General features: G+C 45.9%; 1 protein-coding gene across 5 annotated transcripts in view; it reads left to right on the top strand.

Annotated features, from left to right (window-relative positions):
* Positions 1 to 12,259, top strand: part of CCDC9 (coiled-coil domain containing 9) — a 381,329-nt gene that overhangs the window by 84,632 nt on the left and 284,438 nt on the right. For all 5 annotated transcript variants that reach the window (XM_078661011.1, XM_078661012.1, XM_078661008.1 and 2 more), the window contains one exon: positions 4,186 to 5,166. In XM_078661011.1, coding sequence (XP_078517137.1) covers positions 4,186 to 5,166 — 981 coding nt within the window. The remainder of the gene's footprint in view (positions 1 to 4,185; positions 5,167 to 12,259) is intronic.

The following is a 12,259-nucleotide window of genomic DNA, read 5'->3' as shown; positions in this document are numbered from 1 at the left end:
GAGAGCTGCGATTACTGCAAGAGGAAGCTCAAGAACTCCTCCTCAAAGCGGCCATCGAACGGGTTCCATTCAAAGAACGGAACAAGGGAGTGTACTCAAACTACTTCCTGGTGCCAAAAGTGGACGAAAGTCTAAGACCCATCCTGGACCTACGATTTCTAAACAAATACATAAAAACTCAGAAATTCAAAATGACGTCCCTACAAGAGGTCATCCCACAGATAAAGGCCGGGGACTTCTTGTCCACCATAGACCTCAAAGATGCGTACCTGCACATCCCCATGAACAGGCATCACAAGCACATGCTAAGATTCACAGTGAACAAGGATCACTACCAATTCACGACCCTGGCATTTGGCCTAAAGTCCGCACCAAGGGTGTTCACCAAATGCCTCGCGGCAGTGTCCGCACATCTAAGAAGAAAGGGGATACACGTGTACCCCTACCTCGACGACTGGCTCGTAAAGGCAAGCTCTTACAGGACATGCAAAGATCATGCAGAACAGGTGACAAGAACGCTAGCAAGCCTGGGATTCTCCATACACTGGGGAAAATGCTCGATGGAACCAGAGCAAGTGAAAATCTTCCTGGGAGCTCAGATCGACTCTGTCCAATGCAGGGTGTTACCCAGCGAGAAGAGAACACTCAGCCTACTGAGGGAGAAACGTCACTACCAGAAGGGGCGAACTCTGACCGTGAGGACTGTGAGCAAGATCTTGGATGATGGCGTCATGCATACACCTAGTCCCCAATGTACGCCTACAAATGAGACCACTCCAAGAGTGGCTGCAACAGCAATGGTCACAAGCTACAGGAAGTTGGGAGGATCTAGTGGTTGTAACGCACAGGGTGCAGGAAGAAATAAGGTGGTGGACCAAGGAAAGAATAACAGTTGGGAAACCTCTAACACCACCGGACCCAACAGTGACCATCACCACAGACGCATCCCAGAAGGGATGGGGCGCACACATGAACAGGCTCAAAGTGAGGGGTCTGTGGAGCCCTACAGATGCAGTCAGACACATCAATTACCTGGAATTGAAAACCGTGTTGCTAGCCCTCAAGGCTTTTCAGAAACACCTGTACAACCTGAAGGTGCTAATACAAACAGACAACACCACAACGATGTTTTACATAAACAAACAGGGGGGGAACTCAATCATTCCCTCTTTCAAGCTTGGCACAGGAAATCTGGAAATGGGCTATACCACTAAAAATAGACCTGCTAGCCATACACCTGCCAGGGAAGGACAATGTAGAAGCGGATTGGCTCAGCAGGCAGACTTCAGCGTCCCACGAGTGGGAACTCAATATCCAGGAAACAGAGAGACTATTCAGGAGATGGGGCACACCAACAATAGACCTGTTTGCAACACGCCAGAATGCAAAATGCCAATACTTTGCATCCAGGCAACCAGAGGCACTATCACAGGGGAATGCCCTATGGATAAGCTGGTCAAAAACATTTGCCTACGCTCTTCCCCCGATACCACTGATCCCCAGGGTTCTCAACAAATGCATGACGAGCAACATGACGCTCATCCTGGTGGTACCACAATGGGCCAGACAGACCTGGTACTCTCAGATAATGGAGATGGCGCAGGCCCCCCCCCCCCCCCACACAAGTTCTCAAAAAGAAGAGACCTACTCTCCATGGAAAACGGAGAAGTTCTACACCCAGAGCCGGAGAGCCTCAACCGCTCAGCCTGGCTCCTGAGGACTTAGAGTTCGCACACCTAAAACTACCAGAGAGCACCCTGCGGGTGCTGCGAGAGGCAAGAAGGCCCAGCACACGGAAGTGCTATGGGGAGAAATGGAAAAGATTCACTCAATGGTGTTGCAAGAAAAAACTCCATAGAAAACTGACCAGGGAATCCACGGTGCTAAGGTACCTCACGCACCTAATTAATGCTAAGCTAAGCTCATCCTCGCTGAGGGTGCACCTGGCAGCGATTGTGGCATACACAAGAGGAGAAACAGGGAGAAGCTCTTTACATCCCAAGTCATAAAAAGATTCTTGGGGGTGGGGGGCTAAAAGAATAGCGCCACCAAAGAGAATGCTGCCACCGGCCTGGAACCTAAATGTGGTACTGACGGAGCTCATGAAAGCACCTTTCAAACCCATCCACCAAGCATCACTGCAAATGCTAACGATGAAGACGGCCTTTCTGGTAGCAATCACCTCGCTACGAAGGGTGAGCGAACTGCAGGAACCCTACATCCAGATACACAGTGACAGGGTCGTGATGAGAACAGACCCACACTTCATGCCAAAGGTGGTGTCAAGGTTCCACATGAATCAGAGTATTCAGATCCCTAGCTTCTTCCAAAACCCCACTACAAGCACTGAGAGGTCGCTCCACACCCTAGACGCAAGAAGGGCTGTGATGCACTACATTGAAAGGACGAAGGACCACAGGAAAACAAAACCGTTCTTCGTATCCTTCGCAAACAGTTACATGGGCAAACCAGTGACTAAAACCACCATAGCTCGATGGATCGCACAGACAATACAATTCTGCCACAAACCAGCCGGCCAGGAGCTAACAGGAGGGGCACAGGCCCACTCCACCAGGAAGAAAGGAGCAACAATTGCCTTTCTGGCCAACACACCAATTCAGGGCATATGCCTGGCGGCAACATGGGCTTCAGTGCACACGTTCACTAAGCACTATTGCGTGTATGTACAAATGAACAAAGAAGCACAAGTAGGACAAAAGGTGCTTCAACATATATTCAACAACCAACGCTCATCTTCCACCCAACCGCCACAAAAGTAACGAAAACCGCTACAAAATCTATGCACAGCATAGTGAATCCAGAAAGATTCACGCTGCAAAACGAATCGTTTCTTACCTGTCGGTGTAGTTTTGCAGCTTGAAGATCTTTCTGGATTCACTAGCGAACCCACCCGCCTCCGCCAGAAAGATGAGGCTGGAGAAGAAGGTGGAAACACATAGAAAAGAAAGCAAGTTGAAGCTTACAAGATACGTGAAAAGAATTACGTTGAAAAAACGATTAACAAACATAGCCATGTATTCACTACAAAGACAAAAAAGGTAATAAAGAGACCGAAAAAAAGAATCCGAAGATGGCGCCCAAGGGTGGTAGCTTCCGCCGGAAGCACGCCGACGTCACCGAAGGTACACCAAATGGTGGGACGTCGACGCCCACCTGGGCTACGACAAAAAAAAAAGAGAGAAAAAAAGACTACAATTCCGGACCCAACCACCAGATTGCGGAATATGCACAGCATAGTGAATCCAGAAAGATCTTCAAGCTGCAAAACTACACCGACAGGTAAGAAACTATTCGTTCCAGGTTTAGGTTATCTTCCGGAGAGTTTGCTAACCGCCTTGTCTGGGCTAGTAAACGATGTATAGAATTCAATTTCAATTACCATTCGCGAGCAACACAATTGTTTGGAATTCCCAGCGGGGCATGTTGTCAGAAGGACATAACACTGCTTAAACCACAGAAGTCTACGAAAGCTTGTAGTATAACAAGTGGGATTCTATAGAAGGACTTTAAATGCTTAGTTCACAACGTTAACTGACATTGCTTATGTCTGTGGAGGTCGGCATTTTTGATTTCAGATATGCTGGTAATGGTGGCTCATTTAGGCTGGCTTGACTGAACAGAGCTTCTTTGATACTTATTTGCTTTCGGAATTGGAAGTAGATTTTTGAAATGTATGTGTGTGTATACTTATATATTTTTTAAGTACAGAACTGGGAGAAACTTTTTTTAAATTAATTATTTGTATCCTTGCATAGTTTCATTTTATTAACTTCAACTCAGCTAGATTTGCACATTGTCTGGAGTGAATATGGTCTGCTAAATTAGTTGTTGGTCTGATTGTTGGCGCTCTCCCTCCTCTAAACTGTATTAAAGAAACTTTCAAAAAAAATATCTGATTTTCGGCCTAGTTGGTGCTCTGCATTAACCAACAGTCACGAAGACTGGTCACATTTTATTATCTGAAAACGAGATCATCCCTGTACTCCTTCCAAAAAGAATGGATGTCTTGATTCCTCTGCATAAAATGTCTAGCTATCCACTTTTTCTATATAATGGAGAACCTGATTTACCAATGAGTTTTAGTACTGTAGTGTATTTTGGAGGAAAAAAAGCTTTTATCCTTGGGTTTCTTTTGAAGCTGACGTGTTTTTTTTCTCTTTACAGGAGAAACGTGCAATTCCTGATAAGCGGTCTCCAAATTCTCCCCGTGATGCACCAAGTCCATCTGACCCAGCGTTTCCTCGCAGCCCCCCTCACAGGACCCCTGGTGGAGCAGGACCGCATCCGTATGGGCGCTCACCCAATTTAGAGAGAGCTGATTTACCCATCTGGGAGGGCTCACTAGGTTCAGGGGATGGTTTCCATGTGGAGAGAGGACGCAGGAGCAGAGGTGGGAGGAGCAGGGGTAGTGAGAGAGTTAGTAGAATAGGTGGTGGCGACAGAGGAGGCAGGTTCAGTGAGAGGCAGGAGAGGGGAGGCAGATTCAGTGAGAGAGAGGCGAGGGGAGACCAGTATGGCAGAAGTGAGGAGAGAGTTCACAGGTTTGACGAGCGGGGAAGCGGTGATGCCGAAGAGCGGGTGGGCAGGCTTACTGAGCGGGAAGAAAGGGAAGAGGTTAGTGAACGAGAGGAGCGAAGGGGTAGATTCAGTGAAAGGGAACATCAAGGAGGCAGGGTAGGTCATAGGGGTGGTAGATTCACCGCAAGGGAGGAGGTGGGAGGCCGAGTTGGCATCCAAGGAGGTAGACACACTGAGCAAGAGGATTGGGAAGGCAGTGAGAGTGTTGTGAAAAGGGTTGGACGTCTTGCGAAACAACAGGGTGGTCAAAGAGACAGGGGAGGCGGGGGCGGGGGTGGGGGTGGTAGTGGTAGTGGAGTACCGGAGAAAGGGAGTGGAAGTGACGAGTGGGGTAGTGTTGGCGGTGACAGCAACGAGTGGGGTGTTTGTGGTGATATTGAGCGGCCAAGCGGAAAAGAGGGTAGAGGCAGAGGAGGGAGAGGTCGAGGGCTAGAGGGGAGGGTTGGTCCTGTGAGGGCAGGGAGAGGTGGCGATATTGCCATCGCCGATCAGAGAGGAGGTGAAGGTGTCGGCCTTGGATCTAGTGTTGAAGGTGGTGGAGTCGGTGGCCCAGAACGTAAAGTTAAGGTAAATCCTTCAAAGTGGAGAGTGCTTGTAAAACGATTTGAAATGGGTTTAATTTATTTTTCTTTTCTGAAAAGAAAATGTATTTTAGGAATGGCTCAACATGGTGGAGTTTCTATCCGCTAAGGTAAAGTTATGTAAGAGCAGTTGCCATTTGGTTAAAGTACTCCCTTGTTTCATTTTTTTTATAGAGTTTTATATAGTGCGAACTAGACCCTCGACATCTGGTATCTGAGCACTTTACACGAGCACCACTTTTGTTACATATCAACAGACACATTCGTTCTTTTGTTAGGCACGTGGAGATTAAGTCATTTGCCCAGAATCACAGGATGTTGAGCATCGTTGCCAAGACTCTAACCTGGTTCCCCAGTTTCGAGGTCGACCACTCTAGCCATAAGGCTACATCCTCTGTGTGCCATTTTCCAGCTTTGCTAATCACGTTGGAAAGACTCCCTGCTGTCCGGGTCCTGGGTGTTCACTATGTTAGTATTAACAGAAGAAAAGCGGTTTTCATAAAGACACCCTCCTATGGTGGTGTGCTGAAACCGTGTTCCCCTTCGTTGTCCAAACAGGACATTCAGTTCTATTAGTTTTCTGCCTGTCCCTTATTCATCGGTGTTCTGTGCTCAGTGCATCAACATTCTTACACTTCCATTTTTCTAGTTTGCTCGTTCTTTTTGATGAAACTATAACAGGGCACTTATACCAAGTCAAAAGTATTTGCTCTTTTTTCTTATCTATGGCTTGTCTCAACACAGATGAAAATAGTCTGTTTAGATTGTGTTCCTCCACTGTATGCATGTATTTCTTTGTGTATGTTTGCATAGTGCAGACGTAAACAAAAGGCAACACAGACTGTATATGGTTCAAAGCAAACATACAGGCTACATGTAATTGGATGGGCACCTGAGGTCTGAGAGTGAAGGCGAATTGTTACTTAGTTGTATTGTAGTGTTTTTTAAAGATCTGTATTTTCAGATCTTTCCTAAATTGAAGCAGAGTTCGGACAGCCTTGTTGGATACAGGGATATTGTTCCAAATCCTGGGTGCATGAATTGAAGACCTGTCTTTCTTTTTTGCACATGCTTTGTTTCCATTCTGATTGTGTCCTGGTTGCTGGTGCGCCAAGAGTGGATGGAGGTGGTGGTCTTGTCAACCAGATAAGCTGCGGTTCTGGGTGCAAATGCTTTGTACATGATGCAGCTGGTTTTGAATTTGGTGGTTGCTGGCAGGTGGAGGCAGAGGCCTGCACAGACTTTCAGAGAAGGAGGGAAAGCGAGAGATGCACGCACACATCTATGCAAGTGTACCAGGAGGGTCGATTCAACCCTCTGTGGATCCAAAAAACCAGCATGCTATCACCTTCTCCCTTTACTTACTTGACAGATAATAAACTTTGTATAGTCCACTGATGAGATTTCCTGTTCTCTGTGGTGAATTCTGATGCACTGTTCCAGGCTTTTCGATGCTTGCAAAAAGCAAGTGCTATGCAGTGATTCACCTTTTTTGCTCTGCAAAAAAAAATATAGGACATGGTTTTTCTCAGTGATTGCAGAGAATTTACTTTTTGTTAACCTGTTGTAGTCTGTATGTGCGCTTATTATAATTTTTTTTTGTAAGTAGAATGGCGTGAAGTACACTGGTAGAGCAGCAAAAAACACTTCCGTGAATTGTTCGGTATTGTGTCGAGTAATGTCTCAGCAGCATGTTACTATCCTCCACCTACCGCACGCTTTCTGGTTTTCTTAATCTGCTTCAACCAGACCCAGTGCACACAATACTGTGGCATCTGCAGTAATTTCAGTTTTTTAAGCTCTTGCCACATAAAACCGGTTAAGCACTGATGTTTTGTGTATTTGTAACATGCGCATATCCCCCGGATAGGCTGGGGCCAATTGAAAGAGCCAGCTTTTCTGTTATCTCCAGAATTGTAGGACTGAGCTGGTGGCTCTAATGTGAAGGGGGAGGTTGTGCCAGGATTTAGGAGCTAGGTATGAGAAAGCACGGCCAGTGGCTCTGGCAATTCAGATACATGGGGCATGAACGAGCAGCAGGCTGGCGGAATGAAAGTGTCTTATAGGGTTGTGTAAGCTGATGTGAGTGTTTAGGTGTTCAGGTCTTTGGTTGTGCAGTGCTTTGTAAGTATGTTGGAGTAAATTAAAAAGAGTATGTTTGTTAATGGGAAACGGTGTAGGTTTTTGAGGTATGTGGATGCGGGGTGTGACTTTAATGTGCGTGTGGCTGTGACGTTCTGGATAACTGAGTCTCGTCTGGAGTCATGAGGTGATGCCGACATAAAGTGCTTATCCGTACTTCCGGTGATTATGGCTTGAGTGGAGGTTTGACCGGTGTTGAGCAGAAGCAGTATGAAGATTGAGACCATCTGTATATTTTCCTGAGGAGTTTGAGGATGAGGAAACAAGAGGAGGCAGTTAATGTAACCTGGTTGAGATTTGATCACCTTTTTGGTCAACGGGATTCTATAGTTGATCATTATCTCTAGGTTCCTAGCTTGGCTCACCAGGGTGGGTGTGGGACTTAATTGTGGTGGCCACCAGGCTGAGGACCAGAGTGAGGTGTCAATGTAATTACTTTATTTTTTTTTAACTTGTAGCATAGCGATCTCAAAATGTAATACAGACTAAGCATTGGCAAAGCCAATAGGCCTGATATACCAGAGATCTATTGGCTTTGTCCATGTCTTTTAGCCATGTTGTACAGCAGAGTGGCTGCTGTGCATCTTGGCGGAAAGTAAAAAAGTGCCACAATGCGGCCAGCACTAGCTTCATCGTGGCTTTTTTTTTTGTTTGTTTTGCTGGTGTGACGGGAGGCAACATGGAGGGAGAGAGGGCATCACAGGCAATGGACGGTGTGGGGTAAAAATACGCTGTTATGGGGCCAGTGCTGGCCATGTCCTTCTGATTTTTTGGCTATTGTTGTGTGTGAGGCAACACGGAGGGATGGGAAGTGGGAGGGAGCAGAGGTGGAATGCAACATAGAAGCGGGAGGTAACACTGACAATTTGGTACTAAGCATATGGATAACAGAGGGTGAGGGCGCAAGCTGAGGGACAACCGAGGATGCGAGAGGCTGGAACAGTCAACAATAGGGACAACCATGGAAGTATGGAGGCAGCTGGGGCAAGCAACAACATGGACAGCAATGGAAGAGGAGATGCAGATTGGTGCAAGCAACAACACTGACATCAGAAGAAGGGATGGCTGATGGGGCAAGCAACAGGGATGAGGGAGGGTGGTGGATGGGGTAAGAAACACCCATGCGGACGCGTGGCAAGCAACGCAGATGAGCGAGAGAGGGGAAGGAGCACAGAGGGGGGAGAAGTACACAAAGGAGCCAGTTGAAAAATACACACCCTGGTAGAGTGCTTAAATACTAAGAAAAAAGTAGTGACTAATTTAATGAGCAGCAGAAGAACACAAGTAATGCGCCAATGCTCCAGGGTATCTAAGAGCTTTACATCCCAAACAAATAGTCAATAAGTGTATGGTTGAGAAAAACACAAAGTCAAGATTTCAAATGTAACATTGTGATTGGGTTTGTTTGTACTAACAATGCTGTTTAACTAGCCAAAAGAACCCATCTTTGCAAGCTTGGAATAACAACAGATTGAAGAGAAAAAAGCAATAAGGATCTAAACCCATGACTGGCAATTTTCATGCACCTACTTGATGCTGGTTCATAGCTCTGTGTACTATCTTAGGTTCTCATCGTATGGACTTGATGTAACAAGAGGATATTTGTGTCAATAGCAGTTAACGATCTACATAAAATACAAATCTGTGGTGATGCAGGTTACACAATATGCTTTTAAGCAGGCACTTTAACACTCTATGCTACTTTGAGTCAAAACTGGGACTGGAAAAAAACATAAATCTTTCAGAACTGCATAACTACCAGCGTTCTCTTACCATTATTATAATCTGCTAAAACTTGCTAGGGACCAAGATCTCTGCAGCAACAGTGTTTAGATGGGCAGGTACTATCAGGTGCACAGTATCTGCACTTCTTTAATTAGGAAGGGATAGCACTGGCACGTCTCAGCACTGCACCATTGTTTTTAATGGGAGTGTTGGACCTGACACTCATGCCATGCTTCCCCCAATGTTTTGCCTTCCTTCTGATTTTGCTGGGTTCGTTGTTTTTGGCTTTTTAAGTCTCTGTGCACTTTACCAGTGCTAAAGTGCTTGTGCCCTCTCTCCCTTTAACATGGTCAAATTGGCTTACACCCAATTGAAACATTTCACTTACTTTTTTAGTCCCTAGTAAAGTGCTACTACTTGTACCCAGGGCCTGTAAGTTAAAAGCTACTAGTGGGCCTGCAGCACTCCGTGTGCCACCCACTTAAGTGACCTTTTGATAATATCTCAGAGCCTGCCATTACAGCCTGTGTGTGCTGTTGTAATCTGGCATTTCGGCCTGCGCGGTGCAATGCTCTGCAGGCAGGATTTAAGGTACATTTCTCAGCAGAACTAATTTGGTCACTGCATCCTCACGGTGCTCCACCGCAGTCGGCCTGAATTTGTGACTTTGCCCAGGTCCGGTGCAACCAGATAATCACAGCTAGAATGTTGTGATTTTAAGCACGTTTTTACCTATACCTTTAAAATGACACCTCTCCAGTTCTACTGACTAGATTTTTGTCATTGTGGTGTCAAAATTATTATTACATTTTAATATATTTTTCAGATTGGTGTGGGATTTCTCTGTTATGTTTTCACTTTATTACTGATTGTGTGCTGCATAAATTCTTTAGACATTGCCTCCAAGTTAAGCCTGACTGCTTCTTTGCCAGTCTACCAGGGGGTTCAGCAAAGGTTTATTTGGGGCCTACTTGTGTGTTACCCTAGCAAGAATTGTCATTCCTGCTTGAGTAAGGTTTCTCCCCTCTGAACCAGTAACCCAATTTCCTACGGGGAGACTACCTGCAATTTTCAACGGACAAAAGTTACTCTGGGACAAGGAATACATGCAGTTCTTTATTTCCATCTCAACTAAATTTCCAATTCGGGCACTAGATTGTACCCTCAGCACCAGCAATAGATTGTACCCACAGCACCAAATTGTACCCACAGCATGAGATTACACCCAAAACCCATGCAACCGCTATAAACACCCAGCATTTGCCTTGTCACTGGATGGCATCCTCACCCTCGGGTATAACCCCACTACACTAGGTATAACCCCATGGTGCAAGGTATAAACCCACTGCACCAGATAAAAACCTGCGGCACAAGATATAAACCCAAAGCACTAGATAAAGGTCCAGAGCACTAGACAAAACTACAGCAACATATACAACACCATAACACAAGATATAAATCCAAAGCAACTGATTGCACCCACACTTCCTACATCCATGCCATCTATTTTCCCTCTTTGTCTTTTCTTCCTCCACCCCGCCATCTTTCCCCCTTTTCTGTGCTCCATTCCTCCACCCCAGCAATCTCCTTTCCATTCCATTGTAAGCATTTTTCCCCCACCCCGTCATCTTGCCCATTGTATGCATTTTCTTTACCATGTCAGTCTGTCATCTCTTTTCCCTGTTATGTCTTTTCCTCCTCCATTATATTTTATTTATATTACATGATCCAGATCCATCATTTTCCAACCTTTTGGGGGGGGGGTAAGAAAGGGCAGCAGCTATCTTACACTCTGGAGCATAGATGGGAGGCTGCGGAGACATGTGAAGCGTGATGCTGCAGTGAAGCTGACCTGCCACTTCTGCTGCGTGGCGCTGATGTCCTGGTGCACGTGATGTCATCTCAGTTGGGGCAGCATGATCTCGAATTTTTTTTAAAAGGGGAAAGTGAAAAATCCATGGGGTGGGGGAAGCCCTCCCGCTGAGGGCACCCATGGTGTCCGTATCCCTCTGTGCGCTTTTACTTTTGACTTGCTGTTAGGGTGACCAACCATCCGTAAATTTCACGGACTGTCCGTAATTTGGGCCTCTTGTCCGTTGTCTGTAAGGGTTTCTTCCACGGACACCTTTTGTCCGTAATTTCAGACATTGGCGTGAGCTGACCCCTGCAGGCAGTCTGTAACTCTCATTGAAGGGGCCAGCTCACACTCCTGCTTTGATCCTTGGCCTGCAGCTGCCCCTCCCAGACCTGGCACAGACTGCTATCGGGCCCATTATCATTCTGTATGTTGGCCTAATTATCACATACAGAATGATAATGGGCCTCTCTGCCCAGTGACCGCATTTCCGATCCCGTGTTTTTTTCAGTGGGGGAGAGGGGGGGCATGTAAGATCTGAGAAGCCTTCAGCTTTGATCATTTTCTTAACTTTTTTTACTATGCAAACACAGGTGTTCAAGTTTCACTCGCATACACAACAGATGCAGTGAGTGCAAGGTTCTCTCAACCGAATATAAACTTACTTTGACTGGTGCTTGTGTTGGTTGCCTGTTTACTTATGCACTATTGCGCTATGTGTATGCAAATTGTATCTTTTGTCCCGATGTTTTGCCCTAAATTCTAGAATTTTTGTCCCGAATACTTGCCTTCTGTCCTGAATTTTGACCCCTTGTCCTGCATTTTTGCACCCATGCCAGTTGGTCACCCTACTTGCTGTACTCTCAGCAGTTTGGATTCAGAAGCTAGACAGGAGCCGGCCTGGCTTAGAAATTAAAAATGCGTAAATAATAATTACGTTTGCAACTATTACCTAGAATCATGAGATGGCTGCTTCACGTCGAGTCTTTTGAATGAACGACCTCATGCGGAAATTTGGAAAACAGCATGCATAAATATATATATAAAATCCGTTTAGGAGGGTGAAAAAAGAAAAGCTGCTCTTTCATGCACCATATTGGTCATACTGAGCTCCGAGCAGTTTAAATTCAGAAGCAGCGGCGATAGAACTCGTAAGATTTAAATAACAGTGTATTCTTTTGCCAACTTTTACACCAGCGTTCGCTTACGAGAAATAGAATGAATACGGTTACTGGCAGTTGCTGTACTGCCTGCCTGTATCCCGCCCGCTCAGACTCCAATGGTGTGTCTGTGGGCTGGGTGGGAAACATCATTTTCAACGAAGGCTTTTCTACGCGTGACGTTTACTACGAGGCAC

This window comes from Lissotriton helveticus, chromosome 9 (genome assembly GCF_964261635.1).
Source record: "Lissotriton helveticus chromosome 9, aLisHel1.1, whole genome shotgun sequence".
In the NCBI taxonomy this organism is placed as follows: Eukaryota; Metazoa; Chordata; class Amphibia; order Caudata; family Salamandridae; genus Lissotriton; species Lissotriton helveticus.
This window is presented reverse-complemented; position numbering and strand designations above follow the sequence as displayed.